Here is a 21,017-nt window from a genome sequence, read left to right on the forward strand (position 1 = left end):
CAGCATAGCGCCCAGGCCCAGACTTGAAGCCCCCGTGACCAACACCCCCCCCCAAAAAAAAAGAGAAAGAAATGGGTTGTATTAGATCCAGTCAAGTGAAGCACTGGTGGCTCAGAGCTAGCCACTCAGGAGGCTAAGATCTGAGGATCCTGGTTCAAAGCCATCCCAGGTAAGAAAGTCCATGAGACTCTTAGCTCCAAAACCAAAAAGCTAGAAGGGGAGGCTCCGAGTTCAAGCCTCAGGACTATCATAATTTTTTTAAACATTAACTACTGTAAATACTTTAATCTTAGGCCAGCTAAAGGGCCCTATACAGAAACCTGTCCAGTAACACAGCTTCCCTTTCCTCTGCCACAGTGAGAACCACCGGCAAGGCCCCCAGAACTGCTGTCCCCCAGTGCTGCTCTCCAGGGAAACACAGGTGTCTATGAAGCCGCACAGAGCATTTGCCTGCACGTGCTCAAATCTGTTACTGAATGCCAGCTTCCTAAGAAGCCAGGCAATGAGCAGCTCTTCAGAGGAGCCTCAGAGGGGAGAAGCTGCTCCCAGAACTCGGGTAATAGTGGCAGAACTTGAGCCTAAGGCAGACTCTCTTAACTGTGCATGACAAGAGCGGCTGAATTCTACCTCCTACAACTCCTAGTATTTCCCACCCAGCCAGCATCAGTACAGTTTCTGCCTCACTCGTAGCAGTCTGGATGGATTGAGAAACTGATGTGAATTCAAGGGAGGGAAGGGTGGGGCTCTCCGCAGTTTCGGAATTCTGAGCAACTTTTAATTGTTCAAGTGTAAACTTTACTGGAAGAGATGAGGCTCACAAGACTAACAGTTGATACAACAAATGTGTGTGTGTTGTGGGAAAGGTGAGGGGAGAGATAGGAAGATGTGGTAGAGAAAAGGGGAACCTCAGCAAATCATCCCCACCCCCCAACAAAGAAATCCTTCCTCTCTATAGCCACATAAGGGCTGAGCCGGGGTTTGTAGATAAGGAAAGATATTATGGTTTGGATGCTCAACCTCCAAGCGTGCACGGGCCTAGGTCTGAAATGGGGGTACATTCTCCGAAGGAAGGAGATGGGGCTGGGAGTGTGGCTTAGAAGAGTACTTGCCTAGCATGCATGAAGCCCTGGGTTCTATTCCTCAGTTCTACATAAACAAAAAAAGCTGGAAGTGGCACTGTGGCTTAAGTGGTAGCCTTGAGCAAAAGAAGCTCAGGGACAGTGCTCAGGCCGTGAGTTCAAGCCTCCAGATTGGCAAAAAAAAAAAAAAAAAAAAAAAGATGGATGACCTATGGGAAGGTTAGACCCAAAACTTAGCATTATAAACAAGAAAATAACACTAGTAGTTAGCACTGTATGCAGGATAGTGGCTCCGTTCATGTGCTTTCATAATACAGAATATCCTGGGCACTGGTGACATACACCTGTCATCCTAGCTAGAGGCTGAGAACAGGCCATGTCCCCAGCCAGCCTAGGGAGAAAGTTCCTATGGTTCTCCACAAACGGAAACTAGACACATTGGCACTAGCCTGTGATCCTAGGGACAATGGAAAGCCTACAAAATGGGTGGACTGCAGTTCGGGCCTAAAGCAAGACCTTATCCTATATATTATCAGTGAAAGAAAAACAGGGCTGAAGGTATGGTTTAGTAGTATTGCAACAGCACAAGGCCCTGAATTCAAACCTCAGTACCACTTTGTGCACACAAGAGTTCTTATATTCAGCTTAAGATAACTCAAATACACAAAAAAGGCCTACTCATCATACTCCTGCTGTGGGCTGGCGGCATACACCTGAAACCCTTGCTACTTAGGAAGCTAAATTCTGAAAAGTGAGGTTTGAAGCCAGGTGAGACAGAAGGCTGTGATTTCAAAGTGGGAAGTAGAACTATGGTTCAAGTGGTAAAGACCCAGCCTTGAGGAAAAAAGTTGAGACAGTACCCAGATGTTATTCAACCAAACAAAGCACAATAATGTGTCTAGGTCTCTGCTCAAAATATTCATACTGGTTGTTTCTGCCTCTGGTCCTAGCATCAAGTGATCTTTCTATGTCAGCTAACACACTGGGCTCAGAAATATCTTACTAGAAGACATGACTAGGGAAAAAAAAAAGCCTCAATTATTAACTGACAAATAGGGATGTCTAAGTCAGCTGAGCTAGGGAGCCACCAGCCACAAGGCGGTACTAAACACCTGAATCCACCCACTTTCTTTGCATAGCTCTAAAATGTTGAAGGTCGCTCATGTCAAATCTTATCTACAAGTAAGCCTCTCCATAAACAGCAATTAGAAACCACAAGTTAAGACAAAAGGTTTTTATTCAAAAAACGCCAAGTATAAAAAAAAAAAAAATAAGATCTCTTGAATTCCCCTGTACAGTATTTCACTCAGATAAACCAGCAGGCTACATGCTGCTCAAAACACAGCCCCAGAGAAGATCTGGAAGGCACACCATCCAGAACTGCTTTTCATATATTTATCCTATATACACAAGTCAGCAATGCCCCGCCCCCTGAGCCCACAGAGCCCATACCCACTTGGGCAAGTAGGTAAGGGGCCCCAGGAAGAAGCCAAGGAGCTGTAGCAGCTGTCCCGCCTGAGTCCCGTGACCCCCACAAACAGAGCAAGCGTTGCAGCCCTCCCCCAAAGGTCCCAAAGTCAGAGGAGGAAAGAAAGAAGAAAAAAAACCAACGACAAAAAAAACCTAAGGCAGGAGCCGTGGAAAATATGGAGCAAGAAGGGAACCAAATAAATAAATAAATAAATACATTAACATTGACCTCCAGGTTAGAATGAACATCTTTTCAAAAAAAAAAAAAAGACTGGTAAAATAACTTAAAGGCAAAATTAAAAAAAAATTAGATCAACTATAATCCTTTTGTATACTAGCATGCCAACTATACACACATTTACAGCTGGTCTGTTGCGTTGCATTGTTTCTGCATTTGGTGTGTGTGAGGTCTTGGCTTGGAAACAGTTAAGTAAAAACCAAAAAGGAAGACCAGTTCACCGGGGAGTTTTACTAAAGGAGGCAGAAAAAGGGCAGGTGGCTCAGCAATTGGCCCTCTAGCCTCTTCCATGGCACCTTTCATTAGGGGAGAGGTTGGGGGGTGGGGACGGAGGTGAAGGGATGGTGAAGGGCCCAGGGAAGAGGGAACCAAACCCAGGCAGATTTTTGGAGAAGCAGCAGGTAAAAGAGGCAAGTTCAAGTATTTCTCCCAGCACAGCCGGAGTCCCTACACGAAGGCACTCAGAAGAGGTGACAGGGACTTGAAATGGTGATAAGTTTTATCCCACCCAGTCCAGTTTCCCCTACCCGACCCATGGCGGCAGAGCTCGTGATGAAGGGGACAGACCCCACCCCCACCCCCCACCCGGGATCTTGCAAAAGCCCAGCAGAGCTGGGCACCCTTGAGGAGAGAACGTCTACTGGAGGAGTTGAGGCCTAGGACACCTGGAGCCTCGTCCCCGCTCCTGGGAGGCAGCCTCCAGGGGCCTGGGGTCTGGAATGGGTTGTAAATGTTGTTCCTGTGTCAAGCACTGTCCTGCTTGGTGGAAGTGTCACTGGTCATTGGGAAGCTGGACAGAAGCTTCCCCTCCTTGGAGCATCTGACCGGGAGGGAAAGACCTGCCAGAAAGGCTGCTATTTGCTGGTCCCGGGAGAGAGGCTGTGGAGATGAATCTCAGCGGTTTCCTGGGGCAGGAGGACATCTTGCATCCATGGATGGTTCTGAATTTCTTCGAAGGATGGCCGATCTGATGGTCTCAGGGCCAAGCACCATCTAATGAGATGCTGACACTCTACAGAAAGCAGGACAGACAGAGGTTAGGAATGAGTCAACTTGTTTTTACAAGGCAAAGTTCTTCCTAATTTGCATCCTGGGTGGAGGGGAGGGTCACCACAAGCCTTGGAGCCTTAAGAAGGTGCGGACTTGACAGAACACTGAGCAGGGGCCTCTTCAATGGGAGAGAACACACTAATATCTAGATCTTCCAGTCTAGTTTCAGTAGAAAATGCGCCTCCCCTCTTAAACCTGTGGTTTACAAACTTCAATAGCTCGGGCCTTTCCCCCAACACCCACTCACCAGAAATAGGAAGGATGATGATGACACGGGATTTTGATGAGACATCACCAAGCATGATGAGGTGATTCAATTCAGCTACTAACTTACAAACACCACCCAGGATGAGGTCACCAAGACCACAATATTTACCAAGGGCTAAAAGCTATGAGTTATTTTTTTTTTCCCTCCTCCCTGCAAACAGCCAAGAGGTAGGGATCAGATATCTGGCTTTTTTTGTTGTTGTTGTTGTTGTTTATTTGTTTGGTTGGTTTTGTTTTTAATAGCAGTTGCCCCTGCATGGGGCTGGGAGCAAAAAAAAAAAAAAAAGGCACTTTTCAGAGGTGTATCACTAGTGACTGTCTAGCCTGCAGAAGCACTCTAAGTTTCCACCTGATTCTAAAATATAGAGCCAGGTTAGATGATGCATGTACTCCAGAAGGAAAGGTACGGGGGAGACTGAGTTTGAGGCCAACCTGGGCTACATGGCAAGACCCTGTCTTTTTCAGACGAATGGGGTTGTATTTTCTTTAACATGTTCTTCTGATCTCCCAAGGGAAGCTGGATGTGTGACATGGGGATACATCTCAAGGTATATAAAATCACTGGCCTTTAATTCTGTTCAACACCAAGGGTCCTGGCACCTCTGGAGAGAGGTACCGCAGCAAATCAGACTGGGACATGAAGCTTAGCAATTCCTGATGTCTGTGACAAGGGGTATTCCAGAAATTACCTGAAGAGACCCTCTGCCTGAAGAACACCTGTCCCCTGACGATCTCCTCATCATGCTCAAAAGGAATATCGCCGCACACCATGTCATACAGCAGGATCCCCAAGGACCACACTGCTGCCGACCTGCCATGGTAGCGATGGTAGCGGATCCACTCCGGAGGACTATACACACGGGTCCCTGCAAGCCAGGGGAATAGGAGAGAAAGCACGCCTTAGCGAAAATAAACAGTGCCACATGTGTGCAAGCATCACGATGGAACCCTTTGTTTGACTAACATATTAATGCCACCTAAATGGTTCATAATACAAGGTTTTTCTAAGGATAAAAAGAGACACCCAATGCAAAGGCACTCTAAAACATGAGTTTTCACTTAAAGCACCACCTTTCTCTCAAGCATTGGGTAGACTCTATTCTTGCCTCTAGGGCTAAAGGAAAGTGAAGGAGCAATTTATGGCAGCTCTCCAACTCAATGCATTACCCACCTTCTCTACCCATCCAAACTCTAAATTTCTTTACAAACTGCTCCAAGAGACAAACAGGGCTGGCTGCAGACCAAAGCCTGAGGCCATATTGGGCAAGGCCACCCTCAGAGTGATGAATGTCTGCACAATCAAGGGAGCTGTCTACTCCAGAACTATCCTCATACTCAGCCCACACCAGGCGAAGATCCTTGCCCCAACACGGAGTCAGGGCGCCCTGCCCTTTGGGAGGCCTTCCCCACCCTGAGAGCAGGGCTAAACACCCACACTTTTTCCTTCCCAGACTGAAAAGGTCGTCAAAGCTGTAAGGCTGGTTTCAGACCACGTGATTCCTGTTTACAAACTTTGGGTTGTAAAAAAAAAAAGGGGGGTCATTCCTACTGTGCTCACCAGGGGGCAGCAAAGACTTGGATGGGGAAAAAAAAAACATGGGAGGACCCGACCTGCCATTAACTGTTAAATACAAAAAAAAAAAAAAGCAGCCCAACCCAGCCTCCTCCAAGGGCAAATAAACACAAACCACAAGCCCAGTCACAAGTTCTGAGAGGCTGGCCTTGATTAAGGGTAAGCCACTCAGAGGATGAGCCACCCTCCATTCGCTTTGATCTAAGTCTCTCCCACCCTTCTTTTTCAGAAAGAACCGTCTAAGCCCCTCCCTAAGATAGGTTTTCATCCTCCCCGGAGGCTCCCAACTCATTTTCAAACCAGCAACAGATCTTATTTCACAACATTTATTCTTGACGCCCAAGCCCCACAACACTAAAGAAAAAAAAAATAGTGAAACTGTTGCTATTCTTTACCCTCCCCAGATCAAAGGAAAGCAGGAGAAACTGCAGCAGGGCCTATCTTAGCCCCCCCCCCAAAAAAAAAATCCCTTACAAAACAAAACAAAAAAAAATCACAAAACCATTTTCATCTCACCACCCCATCCTTGTACTGGCGGGGGAAACTGGGTCAGATGGGAAATCTGGGCTACGGCCCTTGCCCACAACCTCTTATTCATCAGGAAAGCTTGGAACCCACTGGATTCCACCCAGACACAGACAGACAGACACACACACACGCCAAAAACATTACAGGTTCAACTGGCTTGAAATCCTCTCGGCTTTACTACTAAAGCTGGAGGCTCTCCTTAGCCCCACCCCAACGAACAGAGGAGCCGGGCGGCCCGGTGACCTTTACAAAGAGCCAGCTGAGGCCTCGGGGCTCGCCCGTGACCCCTGGGCAGCGCCCTCCCGGGTCTGGCTCACCATCGAAGTCCGTGTAGACGGTGTCCTTGAGCAGCGCCCCCGATCCGAAGTCGATGAGCTTGAGCTCGCCGCGATTGAGGTCGATAAGGATGTTCTCGTCCTTGATGTCCCGGTGGAGCACCCCGCAGTTGTGGCAGTGTCGCACGGCCTCCAGCACCTGCCAGAAGAAGCTGCGGGCCAGCTCTTCGTGCAGGGCCCCCCGCTCGGTGATGAAGTCGAAGAGATCTTGCACGGGCTCCGGTCTCTCCAGGATCAGGACGAAACTGTTGGGTCTCTCGAACCAGTCGAGGAGCCGGATGACGCCGGGGAAGCCCGAGCTCACCTTCTTCAGCAGGACCACCTCCATGGGCACGCGGGTGCCATTAGGCTGCGGGTGACGACGGGGAAGGCGGTCAGCTCGGGGCTCCGGGCCGCGCTCCACGCCCTCCCCATTCCTGGGGTCGATCCCCTCCTCCCTCCTCCCGAGGCAAACTCACCAGCTCGCCCCAGTCGGAGATCCGGTCCTTCTCCACGTGTTTGATGGCCACCTGGAAACCCCGTGAAGATCTCCATTAGCTCAGGCCGCCGGGTCGGAGCCCAAGCGCCCACCCGCGCCGCGTCCCCCGCCCCGCGCGCCGCGCCCTCCCCGCAGCGGGGCGCCCACTCACCGGCAAGTTGTCGGAGACTCGGATGCCGGAATAGACGGAGCCGAAGCCGCCGCTGCCCAGGAGCGGGCCCACCTGGTACTGCGACTCCAGCGGCTCCTTCTCTTTGCCTGCGGAGGGGAAGGCGCGGGGCGCTCAGCACCGGCCCGCTCGGGTCCCCGCGCCGGGCCCCCCCCGGCAGGGGAGGATCCCGCCGCCGCCCCCGGCCCCGCGCCGCGGGAGGGGACACTCACCCGGCGCCAGCTTGGTCGCGTGCAGGTCGCTGCAGGGCGCGGCACGCAGGTGGGCTAGCGAGTTGATTTTAGACAAGAGCATCCCCACCTCCAGGGCGAAGGCGCGGGGATCCGGCCCGGAGGAGATCGAGCCCGGCGGGGATCGAGCCGCGGCGGGAGCTACGGCGGCGGGCGCGGAAGGCCGAGGGAGAGCCGGAGAACGACCAGGGGCGCCGGCGGCGGGCGGACGCGCCGGCTCGGCCGGACGGCGCGGAGGGCGGCGGGGAGCGCGGGTCGGGAGGCGGCGCCACGGGAACGACGACCGGTGGCTGTGGCTGCTGCGGCTGCTACTGCCGACCTCGCCGCCGCCGAGTACCCACCGGCCTCCTCCGCCGCCGCGGCCGCTGCAGCAGACACCCGGCTCGCCCTGCCGCCAGGAGTAAAGGGGCGGAGCGCGCCGGTAGGGCGGGCGGGCGGGCGGGCGGGGACGGGGCGGGGCCTCTCCGGCAGGCCGAGGCTGCGAACCGAGCTGCGTTGCCGGCGGAGGGTGGAGAGGGGGTGGGGAAGCGACCAGACGCGGCGACTCCCCTCTGCCTTGCCCCCCCTGCCCCCCCCGCCCGGCGCGCTGATTCGCCGCGCCCGCGCCCCGCCCCCACCGGAGCCACTCCAGCCAACCAGAGCCCGCAAATCTGCATATGGCTCCCGCGTCCCGCCCTCGCCGGCGTACTTCCGGCCAACCAGAGACTGCTAATCTGCATATGGCGGCGCGTCCCGCCCCCGCCCCGCCCCACTCTCGCGGTCAGAATGGTCTCTACGCCGCCACGACGTGGCGGGAAGGAAAAGGCGCCAAAATGGAGGGGGAGGGGCGCGGGGCGTGGGGGGAGGCGGGAGCTGGGTGTCGGGCGGCGAGGGAGGAAGGATGGGGAGGGGCGTCTCGATTCAAACCCAAACAATAACAAAGCCATCAAAGGCCGCCCGAGGCCGGCCCGGCGGCCCCGGGCTCCGGCTGAGGTTTCGGGGGGTCGAGGGCTGGGAGGCTGGGGCCTGCGGATCGGGCTGCGGGGAGATGACGGGCGTCGGGGTGCGGGGCGGCGGGGGCGCCGACGAGGGTGGTCGTTCGGGGTGACTCAGACCCGAGCGCTCCGGGTCGGCTTGCTGACGCGCGGTGGGCCGAGGCTGGGATCCGGGGATTCGGGGCCTCGGCGCGGCGGGCGGGGCGGCGCGTGGGGGAGCGCGGGGCCGAGCCCGGCGTGAGTCACGGCGGATTCCCGGAGGGCGGCGGCGTCACATTGGGGGCCGCGTCCTCCCCGCCCCTCCCCACGCCCCGTCCACAGGCGCCTCCTCGTGCAGACCGTTCCTAAGAAATGCCATGTGCCCGTGGCAGGGGAGGCACCGCGTCGCGGGGCCCCGCCGGGGGCCCGGGGCGGCCGTTCCCGCCGCCGCCGCCGCCACCCGTGGATCCGCGGGCGAGCCGCCCGCTCCAGCCTCTTTGTCCTTTTCAACTTCACGGAGAGTCGAGGACCGCTCGGGGAAACGAGCGCGTCCACGTCTGGCCGGTCCGTAAATGGATTGCCAGCGGCCCGGTCCCCGCAAGCCCACGCCAGTCCATGTTTCTTTTTCTTTCTCTCTTTTTTTGACTTCCTGCCATTGAAGGGGGGACGAAGGAACTAGAGCTGCAATCATGAATGAATTGAAATGTTTCCAAGTTCTCCCCTAGTGCTGCTTTGAGAAAGAGGCCCAGACATTCCCCTTGACTTTTATGGATTTATCTTATAAAATAGTACATCTTTCTCTTTTGTGTGTGTTCTGTGGCTTAACTCATTCATTTTTGATGAGAAGACAGAAAACCCAGGGGAGCAAGAATTATTCCTTTCCCCCCCCCTCAGGAAAATAAGGAAAACAGAGGTTCTAACAAAAGTACACTCAAGGGGGCGGGGAGTCATTTAATGAGCCAAATTCAAATCCTGACCATTCAGAGGTATCCCTCTATCAAGCCTCTAAATCTCCTTTGTTGCTCCAGGCAGCAGGTAGCTGACACCTGTAATCCTGCAAGAGGCTGAGATCTAAGCATCCTGGTACAAAGCCTGTCGGGGCAAGAAAGTCCTTGAGAATTTAAACAATTTTTAAAAGTTTGTTTTATTTATGCAACACTGGGGAATCAAAGCCAGGGCCTCATGCATGCTAAGCAAGTATTCTACCATTACACCCAATGGCAAGCCTCTGCCCTCCCCCCACACGAGACTCTTACCTCCAGTTAACTACCAAAAAATTGGAAGTGGGACCATGGCTCCAACTGATCAAGTGCTAGCCTTGAGAACAAAAGGAAGGCGCCCAGGCTCCTGAATTCAAGCCCCAGAACTGTCACTAAAACAACTCCTTTGCTGAACAAGGCATCAGCAAATGTACCTGTAACTCCATTCCCTTTCCTCTCTTAAGCTCCAGCTCTCAGAGCTATTCCCAGGTGCTTTGGCTCATTTAGCCTTTTCCAGAGGTTTACGTTGGAGGAGATGGAGTCCACCAGTTCTGAAATGCCCTCACTCTCCACAATCAGATTTTTCTGTTTGTAGTTGTTTTGTGGGGGTTGTGGCCTTGAACTTCATACTCTCCCTTATCACTTGGGCTGAAGGATGATGCTGGACCACTTGAGCCAAGGTTCATTTCCTGCTGTTTACTGATTGACTGGAGACTCACAGATTTTTCTGTTCCAACTGGCTTTGAATAACAGTCCTCATATCTCAGCCTCCTAAATAGCTAGAATTACGGGCATGAGCCACTAGGCCCTGCTGCTTGTTTCTGCTTTTGATTTTGGGTTTTGGGTTTTTTTTCTGGTTGTTGACAGGATCTCATACTTGCTATGAGAAGTCACAGGGGCCTCTGCCTCCCTCCTCCTCCCTCAGCCACCTGAACACTGGAACTGCAGGTCTGAGCCTCTAGGCCTAGTTTTTATCTAGTATTTGTTGATAGAAGAACATAACCCAACATAAAGGTCATGATTAAAGTCAACTTACAGCTGTGGGTAGAGCTCAGCGGTAGAGCACTTGTCTAAATATATGAGGTCCTGAGAAAAAGGCTAGGGATGTGGCTTGAGTGACAGAGCATTTGCTTGCCATGTGCAAGGCCTTAGGCACAAGCCTAAATATTATAAAACTAATATATATATATATATATATATATATATATATATATATATATATATATATTGCCAGTCCCGGGTTTGGGCTCAAGGCCTGAGTACTGTCCTTGGGTTTTCTCAAGTCTAGAGCTCTATCACTTGAGCCACAGCACCACTTTCGGCTTTTTTCTATGTATATGGTACCGAGGAATCGAACCCAGGTCTTTGTGCATGCTAGGCAAGCACCCTACCATTAGGCCAAACTCCTGGCCCCGATACTTTTTTTTTAAGTGAAATCACCAGGTGTCAGTGTCTCACACCTGTAATCTCAGCTACTTAGGAGGCTGGATGTGAGGATCCTAGTTAAGAGCTAGCGAAGGCAGATAAATCATGAAACTATTCTACTCCAACTAATCAGCAAATAAAAACCAATACTGGAGGTGTTGCTCAAGTGCTAGACCATCAACTGTGAGAAAAATAGTTGAGTAAGAGCATAAAAATAATAAAGCCAAATTTATATCAAGTTGAAGTGGGCTTGGGCAAAAATGAAACTCAGGATGGGAGAAAGGATTTAGAGTTAGCTTGATTTCAAATCTTTCTAAATTTTGGACCATGGTGACCAGAGTACTTACCTCCTCCAGCAATATTAAGTTTCAAAGGAAAGTCTGTGGAGCGAATGACCCAGCAGAGGAAACTCAATAGAGGGTAACTATTGTGAAGGCAACAACGCTGATCATGCGCACGTGTGTGTGTGTGTGTGTGTGTGTGTGTGTGTAATAGTACTTGAACTCAGGACCCTTTTCAGTCTCCACTTGAGCCATACTCCACTTTTTTTTTTTCCAGTCCTGGGGCTTGAACTCAGGACCTGAGCACTATCCTTGGACTTTTCTCAAGGCTAGAGCTCTACCACTTGAGCCACAGCACCACTCCAGCTTTTTTTTTTTTTTCCTATGAATGTGGTACCAAGGAATAGAATCTGGGCCTTCGTGCCTGCTAGGCAAGCACTATACCACTAGGCCAAACTCCGGGTCCTCCGTACCTCCAGTTTTGACTTCTTTTTCTCCACTCATCCTGGGGCTTGAACTCTGGGCCTACGTGCTGTCCCTGAGCTTCTTTTGCACTGTGTCATTTGAGCCACAGTGTCACTTCCCACTTTTTCTGTGATTAAGTGGAGATAAGAATTGCACTAGGTTGGGAATGTGGTAGAGTGCTTGCCTAGCATGCATAAAGCCCATGGGTTCAGTCTGGTACGGTTGCTCACGCCTATAATCCTAGCTACTCAGGAGGCTGAGATCTGAGGATCAAGGTTCAAAGCTAACCCGGTCACAAAAGGACCTCTAGAAAAAGAAAAGTGGGGCTATAGCCCTCCAGGAAGGCTGTAGCCTTGAGCTGAAGAGCTCAGGGACAGTGCCCAGGCCCAGAGTTCAAGCCCCTCAGCCAACAACAACAACAACAACAAAAAGGCCAGGAGTTTGACCTAGTAGTAGAGTGCTTGCCTAACATGCAGGAAGACTGGTTCAATTCCTTGGTACCACCTACACAGAAAAAGCCGGAAGTGGAAGAGCACTAGCCTTGAGCAAAGCCCAAGGAAAGTGCTCAGACCCCTAGTTCATGCCCCAGGACTGCCCCCCACAAAAAAAGGGGGAGAGAGAGAGAGAGAGAGAGAGAGAGAGAGAGAGAGAGAGAGAGAGAGAGAGAGAGAGAGAGAGAGAGAGAGAGAGCGCGCGCGCGCACCTCACTGACTTTCCTGCCTGGAGTGGTTTTGAACCATGATCCTCAGATCTCAGCCTCCTGAGTAGCTAGGATTACAGGAGTAAGCCACCAGGTCTTGGCTCACTTTTGGCTTTTTGCTGGTTAATTGGAGGTAAGAATCTAAGATTTTTCTGTCCAGTATGGCTCTCAACTTCCATAGGTTAAATGCTAGATAAATAGTGAGGTTTAAATTATCCTGGGAGAAAATGGAATTCAAGGTTTAAATTTATTCTCTATCACATTTTCTAGATTCTAAAAGACTGGATATTGAATTTGAGTATATATGATTAGCATTTAATATATTTGCTTCATACATGGTTGAACACTTCAGAGTTGAAATTTACAAAATGTGGACCTTGCTTAGCAAAGAGCTTTTATTTACTTAAAACTGCTTTAAAAGATAATTATTAAACACTCAGGGGGCTGGGAGTCTGGCCTAGTGGTAGAGTGCTTGCCTAGCATGCGGAAGACCCAGGTTCAATTCCTTAGTACCACGTACACAGAAGAAAAAAAAAGCCAAAAATAGTGCTATGACTCAAGTGGTAGAGCTCTAGCCTTGAGAAAGCCCAAGGACAGTGCTCAGGCCCTGAGTTCAAGGCCCAGGACTGGCAAAAAGTAACAACAGCAAAAAAAGCACACACACACACACACACACACACACACACTCAGGTGTGTTTTGAATTTGAATTTTAAAAAAATGACTTCAAGGATGGGAAGCTGGAAGAATTGGAGGTGCGGTTCACATGGTCAGGCATTTATTTGTCTACTATGAAAAGAATATTGAAGCCAGGTGCCAAGCTTATGTCTATAAGCCTAGCTACTCAGAAGACTGAGATCTAATGATCAGGCCAATGTGAGCAGAAAAGTCCCCATGAGACTCTGATCTCCAATTAACCACTCCAAAACTGAAAGTAGCACTGTGGCTCAAGTGCTAGAATGCAAGACTTAAGCACAAAGAGGCTCAAGGACAGCGCCTGAGCTCCACAACTGACAAAAAATAAAATAAAATCAATCAATAAACCAAAGCAGCTAGCCTGGTAGGGATTAAGTAGGATTTCCCCCACATATACCCCCCACACCATGGCAGGATGCAAAATGAAATAAAATGAGATGAAAAAAGATGATTTTATCTCACTGATCCCTGAAGAAGATATTAGCAAGATTCAGTATTCCAATACTTTTTTTGGTTTTGTTTTTTTTTTTTTTTTTTTTTTGCCAGTCCTGGGCTTGAGCTCAGGGCCTGAGCACTGTCCTTGGACTTTCTCAAGGCTAGAGCTCTACCACTTGAGCCTCAGCACCACTTCTGGCTTTTTTCTATGTATGTGGTACCAAGGAATCGAACCCGGGTCGTCATGCATGCTAGGCAAGCACTTTAACCACTAGGCCAAACTCCCGGCCCTCCAATACTTTTTTGAAACTTATGGCTTAGCAAAACCATATCAGCTTATTAGGTGATTGAGTTTAAAACAATTCCAAATATACCCATTAACATGACTGCATGAAAGTCACTCAATAATTTTGAGAATTTTTTTTTGTTTCTTCAACTGGTTGTGGGACATGAACTAAGGACTTGGATGTTGTTTCTAATCTCTTGTGCTTAAGACAGGCATTCTACCACTTGAGTCACAGCACTATTTCCAGCTTTTTGCTGACTGATTGAAGATAAGAGTCTTACAGACTTTTCTGCCCAGGTGCCTTCAAACCATAATCCTCATTCTCAGCCTCCTGAGTAGCTAGGATTACAAGTGTGAACCACTGGTGCCTGGAGGGAATCCCTTTTTTGATATATACTTCCTCTTTTCAAACATTGTTTTATTTCTCTTTTTAGGTGACATGCTGTTGAAAACAACCCCAAACAACTGACCTCAGCCAGAATGGAGCAACTACACTGCTATTGGGTTTTTTTTTTTAATGACCTATGTATACGTTGGTCAACAACACTGAAGTAGTTCCTTTTGTGTGTTTCATTTTCTGAGTCTTGGGAAGTTCTTGTTAGATGTGGAAGTGGTAGTTCGGAGTAATTTGGCTTTGGTTTCTTTTTTCTTTCTTGTTTTTTTTTTTTTTTTTTTTTTTTTTTTGTCAGCTGCAGGTCTTGAAGTCAGGGCTTCTGTACTGTCTCTGAACTCTTTTGCTCACAGTTAGCAAGCTACCACTTTGATCCACAGGGCCACTTCTAGTTTTCTGGTGGTTAATTGGACATAAGAGTCTCATGGGGATTTTTCTGCCCAGGCTGGCTTCGAAATAGCATCCTTAGATCACAGCCTCCTGAGCAACTAGGATTACAGGCATGACCCATCCATGCCTGCCTGCCTTGGTTTTGGTTTCTTTGTTAATTTTTTTTTCCCAGTCAATGTCTAGCTATGCAACTCAAGTTGGCCATTAACAGGAGATCTACTTCCTGTGTGCTAGGGTTATAGTCATTTGCCACTATGCCTGGCAGATTTGTTTGTATTTGAGATATGTCCTATGTTGTTTAGGCTTGTCTCCAACATCCTTGCTCCCGGGATCTTCCTGCCTTCTCAGTCTATCAAGTAACTGGGACCCCGGGCACTAGAGGTGCACTCCAAGCCTCTTTGAATGTCTAAATACAATGTGGGCTTTTCTTGGTGCAGGCAAGGGGTTTGAATGCAGGACTTTTGCTTGGCTTTTTTTTTTTTTCCTGGAGACTGGCACTGTCCAACCTAAGCCACAGTTGCACTTCTAAAATGTTCACCCCGAAGGATTTAGCAAGTTGTGTTGTGCTTTTATAAAAATGATGTTACATTCCCTCTGTTCAGATTGATCATGCTTCTGTGTTTGGTGAGGCTGCTTTATGAAGGAGAGCAAAGTATAATGACACATACCTGTAATCCCAGACTTCAGGGAGGATGAGGCAAGAAGATCAATAATTGAAGGCCAGCCTGAACTACACAGAAATAGCTCTCCCTACCCCCCATCTCTCTCTCTTTCACACACACACACACACACACACACACACACACACACACACACACACACACATACACACAGAGGAAAAAATAAAGGCGACACCCACGCACGAGCTGAGAAAGTCACATTTGCTATTGGCAGTCCCCAGAGGGGCATCTGAAGTCATTCTTGTGACTGAAGTGGTGCTGGCCAGCCGCCAGTGAGTCCTGTGATCCAGGACTAAAGAAAAGACACACATCGCAGTGTTTAGCAGACTGCCTGCAAATTCCCGGGTTCATCCTGTCCTTTCAGACCAACTCAAGGCCATCTGGACTGCTACACTCTCTCTTTGACCCCTGAAGCCAGTTGTTTGCAAGCTCACAACAATGATATTCACATAGTGATCGCACACAATCCTATTCTTCAATCATCCTAGCATCATAAAGAACAGCAAGCATGCCAGTGGCGGTACCTACCTTACAGCCCCAGCTGTTGGGGATACTGAGGCAAAAGGACTGTTTGAGCTCAGGAAGGGAAGGAGGGAGGCATAGAAAAGGGAGGGTGAGCCAGGCATTGGTGGTTCTCACCTGTAATCCTAGCTTCTCAGGAGGCTGAGATCTGAGGATCAAGGCAGCTCAGGCAGCAAAGTCTGTGAGACTCCTAATTCCAATTAATCACCAGAAAATTGGAAGTGGTAGAGCAGCTCGGTAGCCTTGAGCGGAAGAGCTCAGGGACAGTACCCAAGCCAAGCATTACTGTTGTATTGACTATGAAAGGATATGTCCTTTCCCAATAACACAAGAAGCTCTTCAAGTGTATGTAATACATTTGGGGGGGGGTCATAGGGCGCTGTCCCTGAGCTCTTTAGCTGAAGGCTACCACCCTACCCTTGAGCCAAGCCCTACTTCTCCTTCTCTAGAGGTTAATTGCAGATAAGAGTCTTAGGTCATTTTGTGCCCTGGCTGGCTTTGAACCTTCATCCTCAGATCTCAGCCTTCTGAGTAGCTAGGATTATAGGCGTGAGCCATGCACCTGCCCGGCTGTAATATATTTTTAAAGATCACATAACTCCTTTTGGGAACTGCTAAATAGATACTTAAAAAAAAATCAGGTTGCAGCTGGGGTGGCTCACACCTATAACCCTAGGTACTCAGGAGGCTGGATCTGAGAATGTAGTTCAAAGCCAACCAGGGCACTACAAAGCCACAAAGCTGAGAGACTCTTATCTCCAGTTAATCTCTAGAAAACTACAGGTGGCTGTGGCTCAAGGGTAGGGTGGTAGCCTTGAACTGAAGAGCTCAAGGACAGCATGCAGGCCCAGAGTTCAAGCCCCATGACCACCCACCAAAAAAAACTCAAGATGGGCTCTGATGGCTCACCCCTGTAATCCTAGCTACTCAGGAGGCTGAGATCTGAGGATTTTCATTCAAAGCTAGCCCAGGCAACGAAGTCTATGAAACTGTTATCTCCAATGAACCATCAGAAAACCAGAAATAGTGCTGTGGCTCAAAAGTGGTAGAGTTGGGAGTGGGGATGTGGCACAAGGAGTAGGGCAATAGCCTTGAGCTGAAGAGCTCAGGGACAATGCCCAGGCCCAGAGTTCAAGTCCCACGACAGACAAAAAAAAAAAAAAATGGTAGAGTTGGGGCCTAGAGTTTGGCCTAGCAGTAGAGTGCTTCCCTAGCATGCACAAAGACCAGGTTTCAATTCCTCCATACCACATATATAGAAAAAGACAGAAGTAGTGCTGTGGCTCAAGTGCTAGAGCTCTAGCCTTGAGAAACCCCAGGGACAGTGCTCAGGCCCTGAGTTCAAACCTCAGGACTGGCAAAAAAAAAAAAAAAGTGGTGGGCCAGGAGTTTGGCCTAGTGGTTAAAGTGCTTGCCTAGCATGCACGAAGACCCGGGTTCAATTCCTTGGTACCACATACATAGAAAAAAGCCAGAAGTGGTGCTGAGGCTCAAGTGGTAGAGCTCTATCCTTGAGAAAGTCCAAGGACAGTGCTCAGGCCCTGAGCTCAAGCCCAGGACTGGCAAAAGAAAAAAGCAAACAAAGTAGTAGAGTTCTAGCCTTGAGCAAAAGAACAATCCCCAGGCCCTGAGTTCAAACCCCAGATTGGCAAAAATGAAAATGATGACAAGCTCACCCCTATAATCCTAGCTACTCAAGAGGCTGAGATCTGAGAATTGTGGTTCAAGGCTTGGCAGGAAAGTCCATGAGACTCTTATCTTCAACTAACTACCAAAATGCCTGAAGTAGAGCTATGGCTTAAGTGGTAGAGAGCCAATGTTGAGCAAAAGAAGTTCAAGTCCCAAGGTAGACAATAAAAACAACAACAAACCCCAAAACAACACGGGCCAGGAGCTGTTGGCTCATCCCTCTAATCCTAGCAACTCAGGTAACTCAGATCTAAGGATTGTGGTTCAAAGCCAGTCCTATCAGGAAAGTCTATGAGACTCTAATTTCCAGTTAACCACTAGAAAATTGAACGTGGCGCTATGGCTCATAGTGGAGAACTAGCCTTAGGGACAGCACCCAGTCCTGGAGTTCAAGACCCATGTCCAACAAAAAAAAACCCCAAAACATCAGCTGGGTCCAGTGGCTCATGCCTGTAATCCTACTCTGGAGGCTGAAATCTAAGGGTCATGGTTCAAAATAGACACTAAAGTCTGGGAGACTCTTTTTTTTTTTTTTTTTTTTTTTTTTTTTTTTTTGCCAGTCCTGGGCTTGAGCTCAGGGCCTGAGCACTGTCCTTGGACTTTCTCAAGGCTAGAACTCTACCACTTGAGCCTCAGCACCACTTCCGGCTTTTTCTATATATGTGGCACCGAGGAATCGAACCCAGGTCTTCGTGCATGCTAGGCAAGCACTTTAACCACTAGGCCAAATTCCCGGCCCGTCTGGGAGACTCTTATCTCCAATCAACCACTAGAAAACTAGAAGTGGCACTGAAGAGGTCTGGGACAAAGGCCTAGATCCAGGGGTAGGGCAGTAGCCTTAAGCTGAAAAGCTCAGGGACTGCACCCAGGGCCAGAACTCAAACAAAACAAAATAAAACAAGAAAACAAACAAAAAACCACACACACATACCCCACATACAGGGAGAGGTGGCTCATGCCTATAATCCTAGCACTCAGGAGGCTGACACCTGAGGATTATGGTTCAAAGCTAGCTCTGGCACTAAAGAACAAGAGACTCTTATCTCCAATTAATTACTAGAAAAGGAAATGGGGCTTGGCTCAAGGGTAGGGTGGTAGGCTTGAGCTGAAGAGCTCAGGGACAGTGCCCAGGCCCAGAGTTCAAGCCCCATGACCCTCCCCCCTGGGAAAAAAAAAAACATCAGGGACACACTAGGCAAGTTACACAGAAGCTCAGAAGCTAGGGATACACACACACACACACACGCAGAGTACTATTCAGGGCCCATGCTTATTAAATAAGCACTCTATTGCTGACCCAAGCCTCCATCCCTAAGTACATCTGTATGCATACATACACACAAATACATATATAGTGTATCATATATATATATATATATAAATATGACGTGTCATATGTATATGAGAAATATAAATGTTTGAAGTTAAGGGAAACAAAAACATCTTCTTGCCTCTTCTCTATTTTACAGATAACTAAAACTGAGTTTCTGAGACAGCAAATGATAAGGCCACATTCCTGTAGCATTTTCAGAGTAAGATGGACTTCAGACTCAGTTGCTGCCCCAGGCTGTTACAGAGCTCTTCTTAGTCATGAAAGGCAGTATTTGCCAAGTGGTAAATTAATGGCAAAGCTATGCATGCTTCTTCCTATAACCTATTTACACGTTCAAGGTATACATGCTAACAACAACAAAAATAAACTTTTTTTTTCTGGGGAATTTTCAGGTGCAAAGGGACTTTCCAGGTGGCTCCTCAGCTGCTCTACAAGATCACCTGCTGTGCCCACTGTTCAGACACCTGGGCCCCTCAGCCACAGGCCACATGTGATCTTGGTATGTACAGATCTCTTCCGAAAGCGTCTTCTCACAGTACCTAGAAACTGGCTAGAAATGCAAATTCTTCATTCTACTCCAGAGCTACTGACTCTGAAACTCTGGGGTTGGCTTAGTGATGATCTGATTTTGTTTTGTTTATGGCTTGTTTTCTGTGTGTGTGTGTGTGTGTGTGTGTACACTCATTCAAACGTGCCAATCCTAGGGCTTGAACTCAGCCATTGGTTCTACCTCTAAACTCTTTTGCCCAAGACTGGCACTCTACCACTGGAGAAACAGCTCCACATCCAGCATTTTGCTGGAAGATAAGAATCTCATGGACTTTCTTACCTGGGCTAATTTTGAGCCGAGAACATCAGATCTGATCCTCCTGAAAAGCATGGATTACAGGTGTGATCCACTGACACCTGGCTATTTTCTGTTTTCTAAGACAAAATCTCTCTGTGTAGCTCAAGCCAGTCTCGAACTCACAACCTCCCTACCTCAGCCTTCCACATTCTGGGTTTATAGGCATGTACCATGAGTACTCAGCATGATTTTTTTTTTTTTTTTTGGTGGGTCTTGGGGCTTGAACTCAGCCTGGGCGCTATCCCTGAGCTATTCAGCTCAAGGCTACCACCCTACCCATGAGCCAAGCCCCACTTCCCGTTTTCTAGAGGTTAATTAGAGGTAAGAGTCTCAGGTCCTTTTGTGACTGGGCTGGCTTTGAACCTTGATCCTCAGATCTCAGCCTCCTGAATAGCTAGGATTACAGTGTGAGCCACCACGCCCCGCATCATATATATTTTTTAAAGCCCTCCAGGTACTCTGGGCTTTTTGTTGTTGTTGTTCTGTTTTGTTTTGTTTGCTTTTCTGGTTGTAGGTCATGGATTATAGGTGTGAGCTACTGCCACCTGGCTTCTGGGAGACTCTTATCTGAAGTGGCACTGTGGTTCAAGTGGTAGAGACTAGGCCTTGAGCATAAAAAAGCTCAGGGATTGCATCCATGTCCTCAGTTCAAGCCCCAGGACTGGGTAGCCTTCATCTAATAGGACTACTTTCTCATGTGAGGAGATTACCTAGGAGTGGTAGTATACTCCTTTAATTCTAGCACTTCAGAGGCTAAGTCAGAAGGATAAGGAGTTCAAGGCTATCTTGGCCTAAGTAAGGAAACCTTGTTTCAAAAGCCAAGACATTAGAGGCTGAGATCTGAGGATTGTGGTTCATAGCCAGCCCGGGCACAAAAGTGGGGAGACTCTTATCTCCAATTAACCATCAGAAAACCAGAAATGGTGCTGTGGCTCAGCGATGGGACAGTAGCCTTGAGCTAAAGAGCTCAGCCCTCCCCCCAAGACAAAACCAAACTACAGACAATTGTTCACACCTGTCATTCCAGCTTCGAAGCATGTAAAGTTTAGGGGTGATGGAAGTTTGAGGCCAGCCATGCAAGGAGATCTCCATCTCACAGGGCCCGCTGGACACAGCGGGCCATGCCTGTTATCTAACACACTGGGAGACTGTGCTCTGAGGTCAGTCCTTGGGGGAAAATCTCAAGACTGAAAAAGAACTTAGGCCAAAAAGATCTGGAGTGTAGCTCGAGTGATAAGCACACAACCCCAAGTTCAAATCTCTACTACACCTGTACATGAAAGAAAGAGAGGGAGGGAGGAAGGGAGGGAGGGAGGGAGAGAGGGAAGGAGGGAGGAAAGGAGGAAGGAAGGAAGGAAAGAAAGGAAGAAAGGAAGGAAGAAAGAAAGAAAAAGAAAGAAAGAGAGCTGAGTGTAGGGGCTCATGCCTGTAATTCTAGCTACTCAGGAGGATCTGAGGATCTTGGTTCAAAGCCATCCTTGGAACTAAAGTCTGAGAGATTTTTGTTGTTGTTTTTTATGTGGGTCACA

The 21,017-nt window shown here is 48.9% G+C and overlaps 1 protein-coding gene across 1 annotated transcript; it reads right to left on the reverse strand.

Annotated features, from left to right (window-relative positions):
- Window positions 1–3,490: 3,490 nt before the first annotated feature.
- On the reverse strand, window positions 3,491–7,800 carry Pim1 (Pim-1 proto-oncogene, serine/threonine kinase). Its single transcript, XM_090355760.1, has 6 exons — window positions 7,400–7,800; window positions 7,170–7,276; window positions 6,999–7,049; window positions 6,523–6,889; window positions 4,794–4,970; window positions 3,491–3,799 (listed from the first exon to the last, which is right to left on the reverse strand). Exons 1-6 carry the CDS (start codon window positions 7,479–7,481, stop codon window positions 3,642–3,644), a joined length of 942 nt encoding a protein of 313 aa, XP_090211886.1. The 5' UTR covers window positions 7,482–7,800; the 3' UTR covers window positions 3,491–3,641.
- Window positions 7,801–21,017: the final 13,217 nt, after the last annotated feature.

Source organism: Megascapheus bottae, chromosome 22 (assembly GCF_031878675.1).
Source record: "Megascapheus bottae isolate mThoBot1 chromosome 22, mThoBot2.hap1, whole genome shotgun sequence".
Taxonomy (NCBI): Eukaryota; Metazoa; Chordata; class Mammalia; order Rodentia; family Geomyidae; genus Megascapheus; species Megascapheus bottae.

Excerpts from the sequence above, each read along its gene's own strand:
- Pim1 (XM_090355760.1), bottom strand. The coding sequence starts at position 7,481 with ATGCTCTTGTCTAAAATCAACTCGCTAGCCCACCTGCGTGCCGCGCCC. Across the intron at positions 7,277-7,399 it reads CGCGACCAAGCTGGCGCCGG|GCAAAGAGAAGGAGCCGCTG; the intron begins GTGAGTGTCCCC and ends TCCCCTCCGCAG. Across the intron at positions 4,971-6,522 it reads CGTCTACACGGACTTCGATG|GGACCCGTGTGTATAGTCCT; the intron begins GTGAGCCAGACC and ends CCTGGCTTGCAG.